The 21,339-nt window shown below is 47.9% G+C and overlaps 2 protein-coding genes across 2 annotated transcripts in view; one reads left to right on the top strand and one right to left on the bottom strand.

Moving 5' to 3' along the window:
* RGS5 (regulator of G protein signaling 5) overlaps positions 1-21,339 on the bottom strand; it is a 184,534-nt gene that overhangs the window by 116,819 nt on the left and 46,376 nt on the right. The window lies entirely within an intron of this gene.
* On the top strand, positions 14,052-21,210 carry HSD17B7 (hydroxysteroid 17-beta dehydrogenase 7). Its single transcript, XM_049776555.1, has 9 exons — positions 14,052-14,169; positions 16,519-16,722; positions 17,084-17,176; positions 17,594-17,708; positions 18,300-18,494; positions 18,931-19,035; positions 19,695-19,751; positions 20,632-20,730; positions 20,835-21,210. The coding sequence occupies exons 1-9, from the start codon at positions 14,135-14,137 to the stop codon at positions 20,934-20,936; spliced, it is 1,005 nt and encodes a 334-aa protein (XP_049632512.1). The 5' UTR covers positions 14,052-14,134; the 3' UTR covers positions 20,937-21,210.

Genomic DNA, 21,339 nt, shown 5'->3' with positions numbered 1-21,339 from the left:
ATATGGTCTGCCCAAGCCAGGAGTGACTTCTGAGCACATAGCCAGAAGTAACCCCTGAGCGTCACCGGGTGTGGGCCCCCCCCCCAAAAAAAAAGAAGAAAAAAAAAGAAAAATCAGTGAGGGGCCCGAGAGATAGCATGGAGGTAAGGTGTTTGCCTTGCATGCAGAAGAACAGTGGTTGGAATCCCGGGATCCTATATGGTCCCCGAGCCAACCAGGAGTGATTTCTGAGCATAGTGCCAGGAGTAATCCCTGACCACTGCTGGGTGTGACCCAAAAACCAAAAAAAAAATGAAGGAAGGAAGGAAGGAAGGAAGGAAGGAAGGAAGGAAGGAAGGAAGGAAGGAAGGAAGGAAGGAAGGAAGGAAGAAAGGAAGGAAGATCAGTGAAAGGATAATTCAAGGTATGCCCCTCCCCAGGGGAATGCCCTGGCTCCCTGAAGGCTTATACCTTGCTGTAATAGACATTAAGGACTGTTTATTTTTCTATCCCCTTAAGGGAAGAAAACTGCGAAAATTAGTCTTCTCTATTTCATTCCTTAATTTTGGTAGGCCAGATGAATGATACGAATGGACAGTCCTCCCGTAGGGAATGGCTAATAGCCCCTCTTTCTGTCAGAACTATGTAATAGAAGTTTTAAAACCTTTACAATCCCTGTTTAATATGGAAAAACATATATACACACATATATTATATCATTTTGGGAAGCACCTCTGTTATATATGGAGGCCTTTATTATATTTCTCTATATTCTATGATATCCTTATCTCTGCCTGTTGTCCCACCTACAACCTTCCAGGTGGGGGCGCTGTTGAGAGCCTAATAAATAGTGGATCGAGGTGCTCAGGATCTTTTGGGCAGCTAGCTGGCATGCTAACAAAGGATTCTGCGTCAAACCTCGCTGTTTTACCCTCCTGTCTGTGGATTATTTGCCGCGGAATAAAATTACCAGGATTGCTTCCCCATTCTAGGAGGTAGAGGAATGGGAATGTCTTTCCCGTTCTGGGAGATCTTTGAGGATCTATCATCTCCAGTCTAGGAGAGAATATAACCCTAAATAATTTAGATCAACATACCTCCAGGCCAACACTGGAGGACTCTATTACTGTTTTACTGCAATGCTTCCAGGAAGCCCACATGTTGGTATCCCCGGAAAAGGTTCAGAAGGTTCTCTCCTTTAAAATCTTGGGAACCCACTTGACATGTGTGAAGCTTCCCTTCTTAAGCCTCAACTTTTCTTTAAAAACTCGTACTCCCTGTGTGACTTCCAGAGGTTACTTGGAGAAATTAATTGGTTAAGACCTTGGATCTCCGTATCATCGAGTGACCTTGATTCCTTTTTCTTCTTGCTGAGCAACAGCTCCTAGAATTAAATTAAAAACAAATTACAATTAGTTACTTTACAGAGATATGATCCTGATATGCCATTAATGCTGTGGGTCATGTCCATGCTCATTACATTCTTAGCTTGCTTGGTACAGTCTAGGGAACCTCTACAATGGATATATTTGGCACTGGGTCAATGAGTATACTCCAGCCAGACTCAGTGCTCAGATTTAATAAAAGAAGGCAGGGAAGCTGTGGTAAGACATTATAGGAAAGAGCCTGATTGTATGGTCAGTGGCTTCGACTGGTTGGTTGGTCTGGAATCAAGAAAAATTAGCAATAGCAATGGAAGGATATGGGGATAATAAACTGAATGGGAGCCAGCTTTTAACAAATTGGCCTGGGCCCCTTCGCTTTTTTGTCCTCCTCACCACTACCCACAGGAGCCAACGTGTTCACAGATGGGGGAAAGAGAGGTGGGGCCGTAATTGTGTATCTAGATTCAGGCCAAAGTCCACGAGCATACTTCCAGGCTTGTGTGTGTCAGCACAGTATAAAGAACATTATGCAGTTAATATGGCCTTTACTCTAGGTTCCCATTTTCATGAATTTATATACTGATCCCTTATACATAGCTAATTTGCTCCCAGAATTACCTTTTGCTTATATTAAGTGGGACACTAACCCATCACACCATTAATGATGGAGACAAGAAGTTTACTACAGAGCAGGACCTTGTCTCTATTTGTATTCCATCTCAGAGGCCATCAGGATATCCTCAGCTTCCTCTCATATGGAAATGCTAGAGCTGATCAAGTAGCTTTTCAAGGCCCTAGCCAAACTGTTGCGGCAATACCATAACCATAACAAAAAAACACAAAAGTTTCACAATTTGACAGATGTCAGTTGGAGAGGACTATGTGCCAAGTTTCCTCAAGTCCCCATTAAGCATATAAAGAAAATCGTTAGGACATGCAACTCTTGTTTACCTTTTCTGTAGATTCCAACCCTGTAAACCCCTGGCATTAACCCTAGAGAGCTTAAGGCTAAGGTTCTTTGGCAAACAGATATAATCCACTATAGCCCTTTTGGCAAACTTAAGTATATCTTTGTTACCATCGACACCTACTCTCAGGCCTGTTGGGCAACAGCTCACACAGGAGAAAGAGCTAAACATGCATTTAGTCCTTATTCACAAACTGTTGCAATTCTGGGATTTCCTCATCAAATCAAAACCAACAATAGACCATGTTTTATTAGTAAGGTCTTGCGGGGACTTCTCGTTGTGGGGAAATCTCCTATAGCACCAGGATCCCCCACAAACCTTAGGGTCAAGCTATTTAGAAAAGATGTAATCACAGCCTTAAACATCAACTAGAGAAAGGGAAAGAGTAACTTCTACCACCATTAATTCAACTTAAATAATCTCTATTCACTATTTTTTTTTTTTTTTTTTTGGTTTTTGGGCCACACCCGGCAGTGCTCAGGGATTACTCCTGGCTGTCTGCTCAGAAATAGCTCCTGGCAGGCACGGAGGACCATATGGGACACTGGGATTTGAACCAATCACCTTTGGTCCTGGATCGGCTGCTTGTAAGGCAAACGCTGCTGTGCTATCTCTGGGCCCTCTACTCACTATTAATATTTTGAACACCTCTAGAGGAGAGAAGGCACCTAAGTGCCTTCTGCCAACACTGGTGGCAAGAAACAGACAAACCCCAAATTTAGGTATGGTGGAAAGACCCTGAGTCTGGCATCTGGAGAGGACCTAACCTCTTACCATCTATGAGGAGGGGCTTTGGCTGTGTCTTCCCGCAAGATAAACCCAGGCCTATTTGGGTCCCTGCAAGATCTTTCAAACATACTAACCCTACCCAAGACAAGCCCTCTTGAGGGGTGGTTTTTTTTTTTGTTTGTTTTTTTTTTTTGTTTTATCTTTTAGGAAAAATGAACATTCCTGTGCTACTCCTCATACTAAAGATAGCTACTTGTACTCCATCACAACTCAAGGGCCATATGCTAGTGGCTCAAGAATGGCAACTTGCCAATGCAGCATCTGGTGCACTTGTCTTGTCCACCAGCTCTGCAAATTATCCAGAAGGTCAATGGTTTCCAACTCTCAGGTTTGATCTCTGCGACCTAGTGGCCCTCCTCTGGAACAATGCGACACTCCCACCACCCAGCACTATACTCATGGTAGTGCCATCAGCAAACAACTTGAAACTGAAGAGTCTCAAAATTGTTATACACAGATAGGGGCTAATATTCTTAAGAAGCTAGATTTTTATATATGCCCAGCCCATGGATTTATTTCAGTAAAAGACTGTGGCTCAGTAGAATCTTTTTATTGTCACAAATAGAAATGTGAGACCACAGGAAGTGGGTCCTGGGTAAAACACAACTCCTGTGATTATATTAGTATGGTCAGGGCACTTTATAGATTTTGCATTGGCAATTATGAGCAATGTAATCCTATTGCTATTTCCTTCACCAACAAGGCTAAGGCCAATTTGGGTCTTAAAAGGGGAGTCATCACTAGATTAGTTATTTGATTGTTTGATTTTCCCCCTGTGAGATGTTTTATAAGCAATACTGTATAAGAGTAACTCTGTATAGATTTCACGTTTATACAAAGTTACAGGAAATGTTGGACTTTATTCTTCGGCCCCCAGATGCACCAACAATATCTTGTGGCATTGCTTCTCTTTTGCATAGGCACATTAAGATGAGAAAATAATACATATGCAAACAAGTTCTTATCTAATAGAGATGGGAACACAAATTTGGTAATGTAATTAGGCCTTTTACCCTGAACATTGGCATAATGATTTGGCTCAGGCCTCAGAAGAATGGGCATCGCCCACACACACCTGAACAATGGATACCATCTATGGAAACAACCACAATTGTCTTTAACATTACCAGGATCCAAGCCTCTACCAGAGAAGACCTACCACTGCTTTGGCATTGACTTACTCCAAAGAGTGCTCCCAACACCCAGGCGACTCAGCAATAGTCTGCATGCAGGGCAGATCGCTCCGCATTTAATGATATGCTGAAACTAGAGGATGCTCCACATCAGCCTGACATTGATGAAAGAAATGCACAGAATCCAGAGTCTTTAAATATAAGAGTCTGATACCAACAATAGCTAAAGTGTGAAAAGTTGCACCGGGACCTTGAGAATGACTGGAGTTGGATAGACTGGTATGCCTGGAACCCAGAGTCTGTCTTATGCCAATAAACTTCTAGGGTGAGGCCTTTTTGTAATCAGGTCAAGGATTTTTTTTCCATTTTCTCCATTTTTCTAGACCTATGCAAACATTGGCGATTGCCACTATCACACCTTTACTATATTTTTTACTCTTATTCTTTAAGGAAAAAAATACAACTTACTGAATTTAAAACAAATTACTGTAGTAGAATGCCTGTCTCGAATACAGGCAGGGACTGGGAAGGGGGGAAGGGGTAATGTTGCACTGGTGAAGGGGGGTGTTCTGGTTATGACTGTAACCCAAATATGATCATGTTACTTAAATAAAAATATATTAAAAAAGGGGGGGTCATGTGTGGCCTATGCCTTTATGAGAATGAATGGTCAAGATAGGGGCTGGATGGGGCCAGAGAGAGAGCATGGAGGTAAGGCATTTGCTTTCATGCAGAAGGATGGTGGTTCGAATCCTGGCATCCCATATGGTCCCCCGAGCCTGCCAGGAGCAATTTCTGAGCATAGAGCCAGGAGTAACCCTTGAGCACTGCCAGGTGTGACCCAAAAACCAAAAAAGAAAAAAAGATAGGGGCTGGAGAGATAACACAGCAGTAGGGCATTTGCCTTGTATGTGGCTGACCTAGGAGGGACCCGGTTCGACTCCCGGCTTCCCATATGATCCCCCAGCCTGAGTGCAGAGCCATGAGTGACCCCTGAGCATCACTGGGTGTGGCCCAAAAACCAATCAATCAATAAATAGTTTTTTAAAACAGAGAATGGTCAAGATAGGGGCATGCTCTTTAAATTACAACTTGTTGGGGCCGGAGAGATAGCATGGAGGTAAGGCATTTGCCTTTCATGCAAAAGGACGGGGGTTAGAATCCCGGCAACCCATATGATCCCCTGTGCCTGCCAGGGGCAATTTCTAAGCTTAGAACCAGGAGTAACCCCTGAGCACTGCCGGGTGGGATCAAAAACCAAAAATAAATAAATAAATAAATTTAAACTTGTTATTACATACCATAATTATTAGTAGAACCTAATCCCATTCTTCACATACCCACTAGACCAAAATCCACACCTAAGCCCACAGTCACCTCTAAGGCACAACATGAACTTACAAGTTCTCCATCTGTCACAGTCCAGGACCCATAGTTACTCTTGAACTTTCAATTGTGCCTCTAAGGCCTCATATGCGGCTCACACCATCTGCCCATCATCTCTGGGATTTAATGAATGCTACCTACACCATATTAAACCATACTAAACCTGTCCTCACTAAGGCTTGCTGACTTTGCATTGAAGAGGCACCATCATTTTTCGAGGCCATCCCATTTCTACTAACATCTCCTTTATCTCTGAGGCAAAAGACTGCCAAGCAGATGATAACAATGGGGCCTTATAATTACTGCAGTCTGAGGTATTGGCACTTGCCTGATCTCCAGCTGTGACTCCTCAGCTTTCCCATCCTGTAATAGCACCCTATTCTGGCTGGAAGCGGGATCATGGGCCAAAACTCAATAAGGTCAATGGCTTTGTGCCAAAGCAGGCTTGACTGGGTGTGCTTAGAAGAACACTCTAGTTCAAACTCCAGACACCTACATTGTTGTGTAAGTGCTACCCTGGCATTGCTCTGAGGAAATGCTTGCCCCCAATTCAGCCAATTTAGGAAATGAAAAAAGTGAGGTGGGAACAGTGGTTGCGGTCACTATTGTCTCCCTAGTGAGCCTTCTAGGAGCTTCAACAGAAATTATGGCCCTATCCTCTCAAGACATTGCCATCGGGAACCTGAGATGGCCTGTGGACCAAAACCTGAAAGAAGTCGGCGGTGCCATCAACTGGCTGAAAGACTCGCATTGCTCACTGGCAGAAGTAGTGCCACAAAACTGCAAAGGACTGGACCTGCTCCTCATTAAGGAAGGAAGGTGGATTTTGTGCAGCCCTTAAAGAAGAATATTGCTTTTACGCTGACTGCACAGTAGTGAGGACTGTGAGGACTCTCTTAACAAACTTTATGCTGGTGCTGAACAAAGAAAAAGGGAGAGGGAAGTGGGAGGTTCTTAGTTTCAACAGAGTTTTTTTTTTATTTTTTTATTTTGGTTTTTGGGCCACACCCGTTTGACGCTCAGGGGTTACTCCTGGCTATACGCTCAGAAATCGCTCCTGGCTTGGGGGGATCATATGGGACGACGGGGGATCGAACCGCGGTCCGTCCTACACTAGCGCTTGCAAGGCAGACACCTTACCTCTAGCGCCACCTTCCCGGCCCCTCAACAGAGTTTTAATTGGTCACTCTGGCTAACCACATTATTATCTGCCCTAAGTGGTCCTATTATTATTTTTTTTGATGATTTTCACCTTTAGCCTTTGCTGGTAAAAAATATTTATTGCTTTAATCAAAATGCAATTGAACATCATTACTATGCTTGCACATGCAGACAACAATATTACAGTTCAGACTGAAGTACAAGTGGACAGGTCTTGGGCGGCTCTGACGGAAACCTGTCATGTGAGCTGGTCTGGTAATCTGGTCAGCTGCGTACAAGGCAGTCGTCCTACCCATTATCCCATCGTCACTCTAGGTCTGGTAGTCAATGACAGGTAAGTATCTCGATAGAAAAGCAGAGACTCCATGGCAAGGGGACAACCTAACACAGGCACAGACCCAAGTACAACAGGCCATTAATTTCCTATCTCTGCATATGAGGACCCCTTACACTCACTTTGTTTTATATATAAAGGAGAAGGAGATGTGGGGTTTACATTTATAACTAAAAGCCATATTTCTGGCTCTAATAACAACCCTACATTTTCAAAGATGGGACCCCGGTAGCTCAAACCTGCCCTGCTCACTGTTATTGCTCGCTGCCACATCCCGAGGCAGTTGGCAGAGGAACTGCCTGTCTGCTTTTAGATCAGTTTCTTCTTCCATATGTCTTTGGCACTTATGTAAGTATAATGGATAGATCTATATCTGGTGCAAACATTCAGTGTTCAAAGAAATGTCTTTGCATACTGTCTCCTGCTGAAACCCTATATAATGGTGTGTAAGACTGCTAATAAACGAATTTTGCTGCCTGACAGCATTTTCCCCAAATACATGAGTGTGTGTTCTTGCCAATTGCATCTCCTTCCCCAGCTTGCTCTCAACCCCAAATAGGGGTGACAGGACAGTGGCCCCCTCAAAGGAAAGCTCTCCTTTGCTGCCTTTTGTGAGCCACCAGACCCTCCGTGCAGGTGAATGGTACCTAGACCTTGTCTAGTGAGTCACCGCACTTGCACGGTGGACATGGGACCAAGGGGCTAGCAAGGGAAGGAGCTGATCCCTGCTATGCCGCACCTACCAGCCAGTCGTGGATCCGACATATACCTGCTTGTATAATCTTTTTTTTTTTTTTTTTTTTTTTTTAGTTTTTGGGTCACACCCGGCGGTGCTCAGGGGTTATTCCTGGCTCCATGCTCAGAAATTGCTCCTGGCAGGCACGGGGGACCATATGGGATGCCGGGATTTGAACTGATGACCTTCTGCATGAAAGGCAAACGCCTTACCTCCATGCTATCTCTCCGGCCCCTGCTTGTATAATCTAATGTATTTTTTCCACAGAGATCCTTGGATAAGATATTTGAATGTCCCGGACTCATACTACAGTGCTTAGTCAGTATGTTATTTATGATTTACTTCTAATTCTTGCTGGGTTTTACTATATCAAGTAACTTTATTTCCAGCTTGCTTTCAAGAAAGGAACCTTTGGATGTCCAAAACTTGTGATACTAACTTTGAGGTGCAGACTCCTTTTACAGTGCAGTGCTCATTAGTCATATTACTAAATATTTTAGATTTGAAATTTATGCTTGTTTTCAGAATATTTTGTGCTCAATCTAGACTTTGGAGATTTTTTGTTTGTTTGTTTTTTCAGCCACACCCGTTTGATGCTCAGGGGTTACTCCTGGCTAAGCACTCAGACATTGCCCCTGGCTTGGGAGGACCATATGGGATGCCGAGGATGGAACCGAGGTCCTTCCTTGGCTAGCGCTTGCAAGGAAGACACCTTACCTCTAGTGCCACCTCACTGGCCCCGACTTTGGAGCTTTTATTTTCAGCAAAGTTCCACTCCATCAACATCAATTATCCAAAGGAACTGGAGAAAGTTTACACCTGACATAACCGGTCTTATATTCCAAAGCACTTTGACACGTTTTTTTTCTTTCTTTCTCTCTTATTTTTGTTTTTCTTTTTGGGTCAAACCCAGTGGCACTCGGGTTATTCCTAGCTCTGCACTCAAAAATTGCTCCTGGCAGGCCGGCGAGGTGGCGCTAGAGGTAAGGTGTCTGCCTTGCAAGCGCTAGCCAAGGAAGGACCACGGTTTGATCCCCCTGTGTCCCATATGGTCCCCCCAAGCCAGGGGCAATTTCTGAGCTTTTAGCCAGGAGTAACCCCTGAGCATCAAACTGTGTGGCCCGAAAAACCAAAAAAAAAAAAAATTGCTCCTGGCAGGCACAGGGATATGGGATGCCAGGATTTGAATCACTGTCCATCCTGGTTTGGTTGTGTGAAAGGCAAACGCCCTACTGCTGTGCTATCTCTCTGGCCCAAGGTTGTGGGATTAATTTGATCCCATCCCACTCAGTATATGCCTCATAACTCATTGGTTGGAAACTGAATATAGCACCGTGCATTGTTGTTTAGACTACCCAATCCCACCTCTAGGTGTGATCTCTTCCCTCAGAATAAATACTTGGACTTTTAGGACAACACTCTCTTGTGTTTCCAGACTTACCACGGAGCTTGCTTCTTCTTCTTCTTCTTCTTTTTTTTTTTTTGGTTTTTTGGGCTACACCCGGCGTTGCTCAGGGGTTACTCCTGGCTGTCTGCTCAGAAATAGCTCCTGGTAGGCATGAGGGACCATATGGCACACCGGGATTCGAACCAACCACCTTTGGTCCTGGATTGGCTGCTTGCAGGGCAAACACCGCTGTGCTATCTCTCCGGGCCAGCTTGCTGCTTCTTAGGGGCTGAAGGTTTATGTGTTGGCTTTAGAATCTGAGGATTAATTCTATATAGAATTCTATGAATTCATGGCATCTAAGAATTTTGGTGTCCAACAGGAAAACGACTCAGGTAGGCTGGGGAGAGGAATTAAAGCATCCTGAGTCTTTCAGGCCTTGAAGGGGCAGATTTTATTGGCTGGAGAGAGCGCGCCAGGGAAGGCACTGACCTCAAATGCTGCTACCTAGGTTCAAGTCCCCGGCAACCCAAGTGGTCCCCAGAACATCGCCAGGAATGACCCCTGGATGTAGAGCCAGGAGTAACCACTGAGCACTGTGCCCCCCTCAAATGACAACAATGACAATTAAACTCACAAAAAGTAGAAGCCCTAAGACAACACCCTGTTGGGTTCAGTATCAAGCTTCCCCCATGGCATAGAACTCAGAAATTAGCTTTGATAATGTAATAGCAAAAGGGAAGTTTAATTCCCAATTCCCAGATAGCAGAGGTTCATGCCTGTCCAATGCAGTGGACCTTTGACAAGGATCCTGAATCAAATATTCAAGCAGTATATATATATATATATATATATATATATATATATATATACACATACATATACATACATATACCATATACACACACACAAGTATATATATACATATGGTTACCTTTGACAAGGATCCTGAATCAAATATTCAAGCAGTATATATATATACACACATACATACATATACATACATATACCATATACACACACATATATATATATAAATACATATGGTTACAATCTTAACATTCGCTTAATATTTCAAACACTTTTGGAACCTACGTCATGACCTTAACACCTTATTGTTTAAATTATTTTTGCCATCTCCAGTCATATTGGTGGGAACATCCTCCCCTTGGTGATCCTGAAGGGCTTTAGCCCACATCTTGGGTCCATCTTGGTGAGAACATCCTGTGCTAGCCCGTCTTCAAAAGGAGGGGGGTTGATAACGGTTTCTTCTTAAAATTCAAGCTTTTACATGCTTATTGTGACTGGTGATAGCTTTAGGTCTCAGGATTTAACAATCCCCTCTAACAACCCCAGCGTCATTTTCTCTTCATAAATATTTACAGCTGTGAAAGGGGCAGAAATTTAGTCAAAGCATGTTTAGTAGAGAGACTGGATGACAGGACAGTGCAGAGGGTACTTGCCATGCACAAGGCTGACCCACATTCATTCTGTGGCATCCATATGGTTCCCCCATACCTGCCAGGAGTGATTCCTGAGTGCAGAGCCAGGAGTTACCTCTGAGCACCGCTTGGTGTGGCCCAAAAATCAAAACAAAGCTTTTTTTTTTTTTTTTTTTTTGGTTTTTGGGCCACACCCAGCGGTGCTCAGGGGTTACTCCTGGCTGTCTGCTCAGAAATAGCTCCTGGCAGGCACGGGAGACCATATGGGAGGGATTCGAACCAACCACCTTTGGTCCTGGATCGGCTCCTTGCAAGGCAAAGGCCGCTGTGCTATCTCTCCGAGGCCCAAAACAAAGCATTTTCAACTATGTTTGATATACACTGTGCTCTAGATCTCCACACAGTGGTTGTTCCCAGTTCAAAGAAACTCAGAGGAAGTACTAGAGGAAGTCATTATGGTAGAAGAGTTTGATATATGAGTCATGATAATACAAAAAAATTTTTTTCAGTTTTATTTGTTTGACCCCGCCCCAAAAATTCAGCTTTAAAAAAAGTCTCAGGGCCAGAGTGATAACACAGTGGGTTGATTACCTTGCACGTGGCCAATCTGGGTTTGACCTCTGGCATCACACATCACACACGGTTCTCCCGCCCGCACCTCCCCCCACAGCCTGCCAGGAGTGATTCCAGAGGGCTGAGCCTGGAGTAAACACTGAGCACTGCTGGGTGTGACCCAAAAAACAAAATAAAAGTTTCTTTTTGTTTTTTGGGCCACACCCGGAGGCACTCAAGGGTTATAAAATCCTGACTCTGCACTCAGAAATCACTCCTGACAGGCTCGGGGGACTGAATAGGATGCTGGGGATCAAACCCCGGTCTGTCCCGAATCAGCTGTGTGCAAGGAAAAGCCCTATCACAGTGCTATCACTCTAGTCCTAAAAGTCTTTTTAAAAAAAACTTTTTCTGGGCCCGGAGAGATTGCACAGCGGTGTTTGCCTTGCAAGCAGCCGATCCAGGACCTAAGGTGGTTGGTTCAAATCCCAGTGTCCCTTATGGTCCCCTGTGCCTGCCAGGAGCTATTTCTGAGCAGACAGCCAGGAGTAACCCCTGAGCACCGCCGGGTGTGGCCCCCCCAAAAAACAAACTTTTTCTAATAATTAATTTTTCTGGCCTGGTGTGAAAAATAATTAAATGGGTTTGAGAAGCAGGAAGTAGATCTGGAGAGATGGCCCAGTAGATAAGACACTTTGCCATTATTGCCGGGAACCTGGTTTCGATTCCTGGCAACCCATAAAATTTCCCAAGTCTGCTAGCAGTGATCCCTGAGAACAGAGCATAGCCTAGTGTGCCACACCCACACACCCCCAAAAAGTAAAGAAACAGGTTGGAGGGGATCCCACTTCTTCACCCACAGGGATTTAATTTTGAGAGTCTCTGAATTTTTGTTAGTTTGTTTTGAGCCACACTCAGCAGCGCTCAGGGCTTCCTCCTGCTTCTGCACTCACAGATCACCCCGGTAGACTCAGGGATTAGATGGAGTGCCCAGGATTGAAACCAAGTTGGCTAAATGCAAGGCAAATGCCCTTCTTACTCTGGCCCTGAATGAAAGGTAGAGACAGAAGAGGCAGAGGCAGAGATGGATTTGACCAATGGGGCTCTTTATTGAGGGGCACTCCTGGGTGAGGTCTGACAGTCTCTGTGGAGGCTAAGAGTTGCATTGGACCACAGCCAGCAGTGGGATTATCTCGGCTGCACCTATCTGGAAAAGGGATGCTCTGAGCGTCCTTGGTTATGTCTACAGGTCAGTTGGGGTCTCACTATGGTCAGTCCTTGTGGCTTATGGTCTGGAAGGATGTCTTGCTGTTCTCCTGTCGTCAGTCCACCTGATTTAGGGTCTGGGCAAACATTCTGCTTTTCTTTCACTGCTCCAACCAAGTGAAGAGTTCAATTATGACCCACCCTTCTCCTCGGGGAAGTGCAGACTGCCTGATTTTTAACCCCAGCAATCATTCCACTGAGGATTCTGAGATTGTCTTGTGGTAAACCAGACAAGATTCTTTCTAAAATCAGTTTATTTTGATTTATTTTTGTAAATTTTAATTAATCTTTTTAAAAAATCAAAGTTAATTTTTATTTATTTTAAAATTTTTATTAAAAAATATTTCTAGGGGCCGGAGAGATAGCATGGAGGTAAAAGCGTTTGCCTTGCGTACAGGAGGTTGGTGGTTCAAATCCCAGCATCCCATATGGTTCCCTGAGCCTGCCAGGAGCGATTTCTGAGCGTAGAGCCACACCCTGAGCGCTGCTGGGTGTGACCCAAAACCCCCCAAAAAAAACCCAAAACTTTTATAAGGTCCGGAGAGATAGTACATTGGTAAGGCGTTTGCCTTGCATGCAGCTGACCCAGGAGGTACCTGGTTCGATTCCCAGCATCTCATATGGTCCCCAGAATCTGCCAGGAACGATTTCTGAGCGCAGGCCAGGAATAACTCCTGAGTACCACTGAGTGTGACCCCAAAACCAAAACAAAAACAAAAACCAAAGAGTTATTTCTAAAAACCAGCTTATTTTTATTTTTAATTTTTTATTTAAAATTATTTATAAAAAACAGTGTATTTTTATTTTTATTTTTTGGTTCACACCCGGCGGTGCTCAGGGGTTACTCCTGGCTGTCTGCTCAGAAATAGCTCCTGGCAGGCACGGGGGACCATATGGGACACCGGGATTCGAACCAACCACCTTTGGTCCTGGATGGGCTGCTTGCAAGGCAAACGCCGCTGTGCTATCTCTCTGGGCCCGTATTTTTATTTCTTAATTTTTATTTAAAAATTCTAAAACCCTTTTTTAAGTTTTACATTTTTATTAAGATTCTTTCTAAAAACCAGTTAATTTTAATCTAATGTTGATATTTTGAGTTTTATTTTCATTTTGATTAAAAATAATTTTAAAAGCCAGTGTAAATTTTTTTTTCGAGATGAATTTTCAGAGGAGACAGCGTGGGGGGGCCGAAGCTGGGCGACCTAGTGCACCTCTGAGAAAGTGTGGGGTTCAGAACCTTAAGTTCCGGAGAGACGACGTAGTGTCCACAGATACTCGTCGTAGGCATCTGGCTGGAGTCCCGCCCCTGGGCCCTGCGCCGCGCACTTCCGGAATGGGCGGGGACGGCGCTCAACAAATTGGCCCGGGACTCAGCGTAACGAGGTCCCACCCTCAGCCCAGCTCACACCACCCAACGCGATTGGAGGGTAGGAGGAGGGGCGGGGATTGGGTGGGTGTATCCAAAGCTCTGATTGGATGCTGGGCCTGTGGGCGTGTCCCAAACATCTGGTTGGAATGCTGAACTGGTGAACGAGTCTGGGACTTGTGTTGCGCGTGTTTTGCCCTTGCAGAGGCGCTCGGAACCCATTGAGCTCCCGTGTAACTGCGGCTGGACTATGGGGAAGGTGGTGTTGGTCACCGGGGCGACAAGGTGAGCTGCTCTCCGCGCCGGGACGGGCCCCCAAGGGCAGAAAGGCCACCCCGTGAGGCGTGTGGCCCGGCCCCATTGGTTGCAAATACCATATAACTTGCTGGGACAAAGGTCCCACCCAGCCCCATTTGAAGCTCTTTTAGGGGCCCGGAGGGGAACGCGTGGTTCACCTGCCTGCTCAGGCCCGGAGCCATCGCCTAACGGTTCAGAACGCCGGTGGGAAACCAGTGAATTTTCACATACATGCTCACGAGCACTTTTCCTGCTTGCCCGGTCCTGTGCAGTTACCTCTAGGAACCGTCCGTAGTGCACAGGCAACTACGCATGTTCTATCCCATGTTCCCATGTCTTTCCAAGCAACATTTACCAACACTGTACTGTGAAACCACTTATTTACAGTATTTCCTACCCCCTCCACTTCAACTGCCCGCCACCCCTCCACTGTATGCCATGTGCTGTAAATACAGCCAAGTCCTCACTCAGAGTGGGTTAGTTCTTGGAATCTGATGAAACAGCCCTTCTGGGAATAATTTCTTTTCCTTTTTGTTTTGTGTTGGGGACACACCTGGCGGTCCTAGGGCTTACTCCTCTTCTACCTCTATCCTCAGGGATCACTCCTGGTGGAGTTTAAGGAACATATAGGGTGCTGGGGATCAAACCTGGGTTGGTGTCATGCAAGAGAAGTGCCCCTTGGTCAGGGGACCCTATGGGGTGCCAGAGATCAAAGCTGGGTCAGCCACATGCAAGGCAAGTGCCTTCCCTGTTGTGTTATTGCTCCGACCCCTACCTTCAAGGCCTCCTTTCTGGTGGTGCCAGGGATGAAACTCAGGGCTTCACACTTTCACAGGCAACTACTTGACCCCCAAGCTGCATCCTGATTCTCCAGCCAGAGCAAGATTCTTTAATTCTAACCGGTGTAAGGAAGGATGTAAAGGCACCTTGTTACCTGAGCACTGCTCTAGTATTTCAGGGCTGGACACCTAGCCCCACTTCTCTCTCCAGATCTCAGTCTTGTGTATCCTCAGGCTGTGTTTGCTCTCTCTCTCCTTCTCTCTTTCTCTCTCTTTCTCTCTCTCTCTTTCTCTGTTCTCTCTCTCTGTCTCTCTCTGTCTCTCTCTCTCTCCCTCTCTCTCTCTCTCTCTCCCTCTTTCTCTCTCTCTTGCTTTTGTCAACTGATCTCTGTCTTTGCACCATCCAGCATTTATCAAGAACCCTTACTGGCTTGTAATACCAGCACTGGCACAATTTCTGGGACAGAGTCAGACAAGTCCCTGGGAACCGAGCCTTAGATTTGTCAAGGCTAGTGGGGCAATGAGTCACTCTCAACGAGGTGGGAGAAGCCACAGGCAGCACAGGCAGGACAAGCTCCATACTTCACATGTTGATGCAGCTCACACCTGGATGCCACATTGGACAGATACTCTGACAAAAATTGGTCACTTGTGAAATGTAATATTTTGAGTTAATGAATCTGACTGTTCACGAATCCAAGAATGGCACATTGTAAGGCTGGTATTGAGGTATTAGAAAAAAAAAAACAACAACAGGGAAACAGGCTGGTCATATTCAGCCTTCATCTGCTTTTGTAGCACAATGACAAACTGGCCCTGAGCAAGACCCCCTTGGGTTGGTGGGGTTTGTGTTTGCTTTAGGACCTATGTTCAGCTGTGCTTAGGGCTCACACATGACTCTGCTCAGTAATCCCTCTCAGAGGGGCTCGGGGTATGCTGTGTACAAGAGGATCAGACCCAGGTACAAGGCTAATAGTTGTCTCACTGGACCCTTGAGGTAGATTATGTGTCTTGGCTGTCAGCCTAAGTTAAAGAGACTTAAGCCATTGAGACCCAGAAGCCATTTAGTGGCCCCATCTAGCTCCAATCCTCAACCATCTATCCCAGACCTGCCCCTGCCCCAAACTCTGGCTTCTACCATCTGACCTAGCCTGGCTCTGCCCCAAACCCTGGTTCCAACCTCACTCATCTGACTCTGCCCCCAAAGCAGACTGCACCTATCAACCATCTGACCAGTTCTGGACTCAGCCTCAAAATCTGGCCCTACCCCATAACTATTGATTATTCCTAGCCCTGCATCAGTCTGACTCCACTCAACTGTCTGGCCCTACCACAGCCTCTGGCTACACCCCCAGCCATCTGACCCAGCATTGGCTTCAACCTTCAGCCATTTGACTCAGTCCTGCCTTGCCCAAACTATTTGACCAGTCATCTAGCTCCACCTCTTAGCCATTTAATCCCACCTACAGCCCCTGACCTTGGCCCTGGCCCTGTCTCTTGCTCCAGGCTCTGCCCAGTCATCCCCCCTGACTCATTCTCTTCTCTGGACTATCCACAGTGGCGTGGGCCTTGCCCTCTGCAAGCGGTTGCTGGCAGAAGATGGGGCGCTCTCGCTCTGCTTGGCTTGCAGGAACCCAGGCAAAACTGCTGCTGTCCGCACTGAGCTGCTTGCCCAGTTCCCAGATGCTAAAGTCACCAGTGTGCAGACTGATGTGAGCAACTTTCGTTCAGTGCTGCGAGCTGCTGAGGAGATAAGGCGCAGGTATTACCCCCGGGCGAGGATGAGACAAAGTTGCACAGCATTCCTGCCCACTCCAGTTATCTTAGAAGTTTGCAGGGCAGAGAGCACTGGATTGATAGTCCAGTGGGAAGGGCACTTGCCTGGCACGTGGCTAACACAAGTTCCATCTCTGGGATCCCTATGTCCCCTCCCTGAGCACTGTCAGGTGTGACCCAAAATAACAATACAACAACCACAAAAAAGAAAAATATTTGCAAGCCAGAGCATGGACCTAGCCCTGCCCATGATCCCCCTGTGCCCTGGAGCACTGTGAGGGGGGCTCAGCAGTGACCCTGGGGTTCTCATGTCTGAACTCGGCACCCCTTTCTGGTTCACTGAGCAGGTTCCAGAGAATAGACTGCATGTTCCTCAATGCTGGCATCATGCCCAACCCGAAGCTGAACCACAGAGCCCTGGTCTCTAGCATTTTCTCCAGGTATCATGTATGCCACTGCCCTACTCTGCCTGCAGCAGGTGGAGGTGGGGGACTGGGATGAGGGCAAGTGGGTGATCCAGGTCTTCTCATTTTGGGGGTCCTGGGGGCTTCTATATGTTTCCCTGATGGGTGGATGATTTGGCAGGTCCACCAGGCTGGGGCTGAATGACGTGGTAGGAGGGGAGCTGGCAGTGGGACCCCCCCCCCCATCCCACCCTACCCCAAGGCTCGCACAGCCTTGGGGTGATGCTGGGTTGGCTCAGGCAGGGACAGTGCTGAGGGGTACTGGAGCAGTGGATACAAGGGCAGGAAGCTGGGGTCCCCCCTCAGAGGTGGCCTGGGACTAACAGGATAGTAGAGTGCCAGAGGCTGTCTAGGAAGCCATCATGTGCTGACTCCAGCCACCCCATCCTTCAGGAAAATCATCGACGTGTTCTCCACAGCTGAGGGGCTGCTGACGCAGGTTGAGAAGGACACCCCTGACGGGCTGCGGGAAGTGTTTGAGACCAATGTCTTTGGCCACTTTGTCCTGGTAAGAAGCTCCCGGCTTTGCACAGCTGCCTCTGCCTCTTGGACTTTGTAGCTTCTGCATCTTTGTGTTCTGAGTGTGGCCCCAGAAATGAGCTTCCTGCCAGCTCTTTTTGTTGTTTGGGGTTTTTTTGGCCACACCAGGTGGTGCTCAAAGGGTACTCTTGGCTCTGTGCTCAGGAATCACTCCTGACAGGCTTAGGGGACCCTATGGGATACTGGGGAACAAACCTGAGTCAGCCATGTGCAAAGCAAATGCCCTCTCCGTTGTGCTATTGCTCCGGACTCTGGACTCGTTCTGACTCTGCCTGCTCTATGTGCTCTGCTGGTTCTAGCCTCCGTCTAGGAGGGGGGTTTGCATCTGTGACCTTGGGCACTCTCATTGTGAAGGTCTCATTTGGGCACCTCCTTCATACCTCTGGAAGCTTCTTCAGTTCCTTCTACCCCTTCCCTGCCATGTCTCCTGAACCAGCAGGCAGGGCTGTGGCCTGTGACACCACAGGTGGCCTTGCAGGAGCCTAAGGGCCTCTCTCCACCTAGCCCATTCAGGGCTCTGCACCATGTTGTGTGTACACCCGCTCCTTCACCCTGCCAGGTGCATGAGCTGGAGCCCCTGCTGTGTGGTGGGGCTGACCCAGCCCAGCTCATCTGGACTTCATCACGCAATGCCCAGAAGCGCAACTTCTGCCTGGAGGACATTGAACACCGTGACGGCTGTGAGCCCTACAGCTCCTCCAAGTATGCTATGGACCTCCTGAGTCTGGCCCTCAACCAGCGATTCAACCAGCAGGTCAGTGTGTGAGGGACTGGGGGTGGGTGGGGCTGGAAATGCGGCTTGGAGATTGCTGCTGCATGCTTGTGATTTGCGTGTGTGCATGTGCATATGGTCACATGGTATCTACTTGGCTGTGTCTGTGTGCATGGCTCTGCATTTCTTTCTTTGGGAGGAAAAGCCATACTCAGCGTTGCTCAGGGGATATTCCTGGTATCTGCTCAGGAATGATTCCTGGCAGGTATGAGGGACCCAATGAGATCCCAGGGATCAAGCCCAGGTCAGACACATTAAAAGCAAATGCCCTCCCTATTGTGCTGTTGCTCCAGTCCCTGCTCTACATTTCTGTGTATGTCTATGCATGCTGTGGGAAGTCCTGTGTGTGTGCATGGCTCTCTGTCCCTGTATGTGTGCTGGGCCAGGGTGAGGTGCTGAATCACTGTCCTGCCCCCAGGGCCTGTTCTCTAGTGTGGCATGTCCAGGCACCATGCTGACCAACTTGACCTACGGCATCGTGCCGTCCTTCCTCTGGACACTCATGCTTCCCTTCATCTGGCTGGTGAGTGACCCCTATGGCCCGATGGGACTGCTGTCCCAGCCAGGACCCATGAAGAAGGCAGGACAGCTCTTAGCTCAGAACCCAGTGGACTCCGTGTCCCTGCCCATACCCAACTTACCCACCAGGGAATGGCCTCTGAGCTGTGTGCTGGGGAACCCAGAGCTGCTCACTGTGAGTGCTGACCTGTGTCAGTCAGGGCCTGGATGCCCCACTGGTCACTGCAGCTTGGCACACAGTCCCTGGAGGGTGCTGTGACTGATTGGTTCTGATCTGGTAGCCAGTGTGTGCCTCAGCTCCACCCGCTGCTCCCCGCACCCCTCCACATCTGAGGCTGTGGGGCTTCTGGTTTCTGGGCTACATCTCAGATTCAGGGTGACAGATTTACGCAGTAAAGTGGGGTTTCTTTGGCATATGGCTCGATGGACCACTCATTCATGGCTCTATTCTCAGGTGCCCTCAAACCACTTGTTATTTTTTTGCTGTTTTTATTTTGTTTTGGGTCACACCTGGCAGTGCTCAGGGCTTACTCCTGGCTCTCCATTCAGAAATCATCCCTGGTAGTGTTTGGGGTTCCTGTGAGATGCCTGGAATGGAACCCAGGTCAGCCACATGCAAGGCCAGTGCCCTCCTACCTAAACCACTCATTTCCTTTCCCACAGTTTCGCTTCTTCGCAAACGCCTTCACCCTGACACCGTACAATGGTACAGAAGTACTGGTAGGTTCCAGATCAGTCTCTCCTTATGTGGGTGACACGGGGCATAACCCAGGGGAGATGTAGTTTGGCTGCCATGGGGGGTTGGGGGGAGGATTTCCAAGTGTATGGTTCTGTTTTCTCTATAGGGGGAGTCCAACCATGTCTGTTCAGAGACATGGGGTGCAAGTGTGAGTTCCTGGCACAGACTAGGCCCAAGGGGGATTTGCAGAAATGGGGAAACAGCACAGAGAAGCTGGTTCTGTTGGGGATGTGGTTCTATTGGAGTAGGCATTAAGGGGAGCTAGGACTGGGTGGGTTCAGTCCCCCCCTCAGCTGCATATTCAAAGTGACCTGGACCCACCAGGGGTGTGACTGAGCCCAGCAGGCCAGTGGCCGGGGCACGTGAGACTCGCTGTCACTGCCTAGAGGTGGGCACCCCTAATGGCTCAGCTCCTATGTCCCCAGCCCCTTATAGCACCTGAGCTGCTTCCCCTCCCACTGCCTCACAGAATCCATTTGGCAGAAGACCCCAGGGCTGGGGCTGGGCTGCTGGGTTCAGAGAAGGGCCCATGAAGAAGCTATTTCCTGAGCCTCCTGACAAGCTGTGTGCCCTCCTTCCTGCCTTCCTTGACTGTGGGTTCACCAAGAGACCCCAAGTAGCTGATGATGGTGGGGTTGTCAGGGGACCAGAGAAAGATAAGCCAGCGGGGAGGGCACTAGCCTTGCACGTTGCCGACCTGGGTTCTATCAACAGTACCCCATATGGTCCCCGAGCGCAGAGCCAGGAGTCATCCTGAGCACTGCTAGGTATGGCCCCACAATCTCCCCAAAACAAAAGGGCGTTGGGTGCCTGAGTACTGCAGTGCTGATCCTGTCACTGCCCCCTGCCCTGCCCTTTCAGATATGGCTTTTCCGGCAAAACCCCAGGTCTCTTGACCCCTGGACCAAGTACCTGAGTAATACCACTGGCCTAGGAACCAACTATGTGATGCCGCAGAAGGTAGGGCCATGAGTCTTGCTCCCTCCCACCTCCGCTGCCTTCTTGCCTGCCCCCCTTCCATCCCAGCCCTGTCCTTGCCTATTAGCATGGCCTCTGCTTTGCAGATGGACTTGAACGAAGAGATGGCCCAGAGTTTCTACCAAAAGCTTCTGGCCCTGGAGCAGCGCATCAGGACCCGCGTCCTGGACCCGCACAAGCAGAGCTGACCTGGGCTCAGCCAGCTGTTCTGATGTAGGGTGAAGCTGCACTCACCTGAATCTTCAGCTGGACTGGGAGGGCGGGCACCCATCTGCAAAGAGCATCTGCTCTGGCCTCCCTCCCTCCCTGTGGCTGCAGGATTCTCTCAGCCCCCTCACCCCTCTAGCCTCTGCCCTTACCATTGTCTGCTGTGGGAACCAGTATCCAGCCTCAGCCCAGCTGTTACCATGAGTGCTGAGTATCACTCAGACTCTGGTGCTCCTAGAACTGCTGTCTGCTTTTCCTGATCTATTTCTCACGTCCCTTCTGTGAGAGGCGGGTCAGCATCAGCCCAGAGGACAGTGAACTATGGGCGGCCTACGCTCCTCCATGGACTCTCCAGACTTGGCACCTTCCAGCACAGCCAGGGCC

The sequence above is a fragment of the Suncus etruscus genome, chromosome 7 (genome assembly GCF_024139225.1).
Source record: "Suncus etruscus isolate mSunEtr1 chromosome 7, mSunEtr1.pri.cur, whole genome shotgun sequence".
Classification (NCBI taxonomy): domain Eukaryota; kingdom Metazoa; phylum Chordata; class Mammalia; order Eulipotyphla; family Soricidae; genus Suncus; species Suncus etruscus.
The sequence above is the reverse complement of the archived record's forward strand: the minus strand, read 5'-3'. Positions and strand labels throughout refer to the sequence as shown.

Bases quoted from the DNA above. Each gene is read 5' to 3' on its own strand.
- HSD17B7 (XM_049776555.1), top strand. From the start codon at position 14,135: ATGGGGAAGGTGGTGTTGGTCACCGGGGCGACAAG. The intron at 19,752-20,631 runs GTAGGTTCCAGA...CTGCCCTTTCAG, and splicing joins ACAATGGTACAGAAGTACTG to ATATGGCTTTTCCGGCAAAA. The intron at 20,731-20,834 runs GTAGGGCCATGA...TCTGCTTTGCAG, and splicing joins ACTATGTGATGCCGCAGAAG to ATGGACTTGAACGAAGAGAT.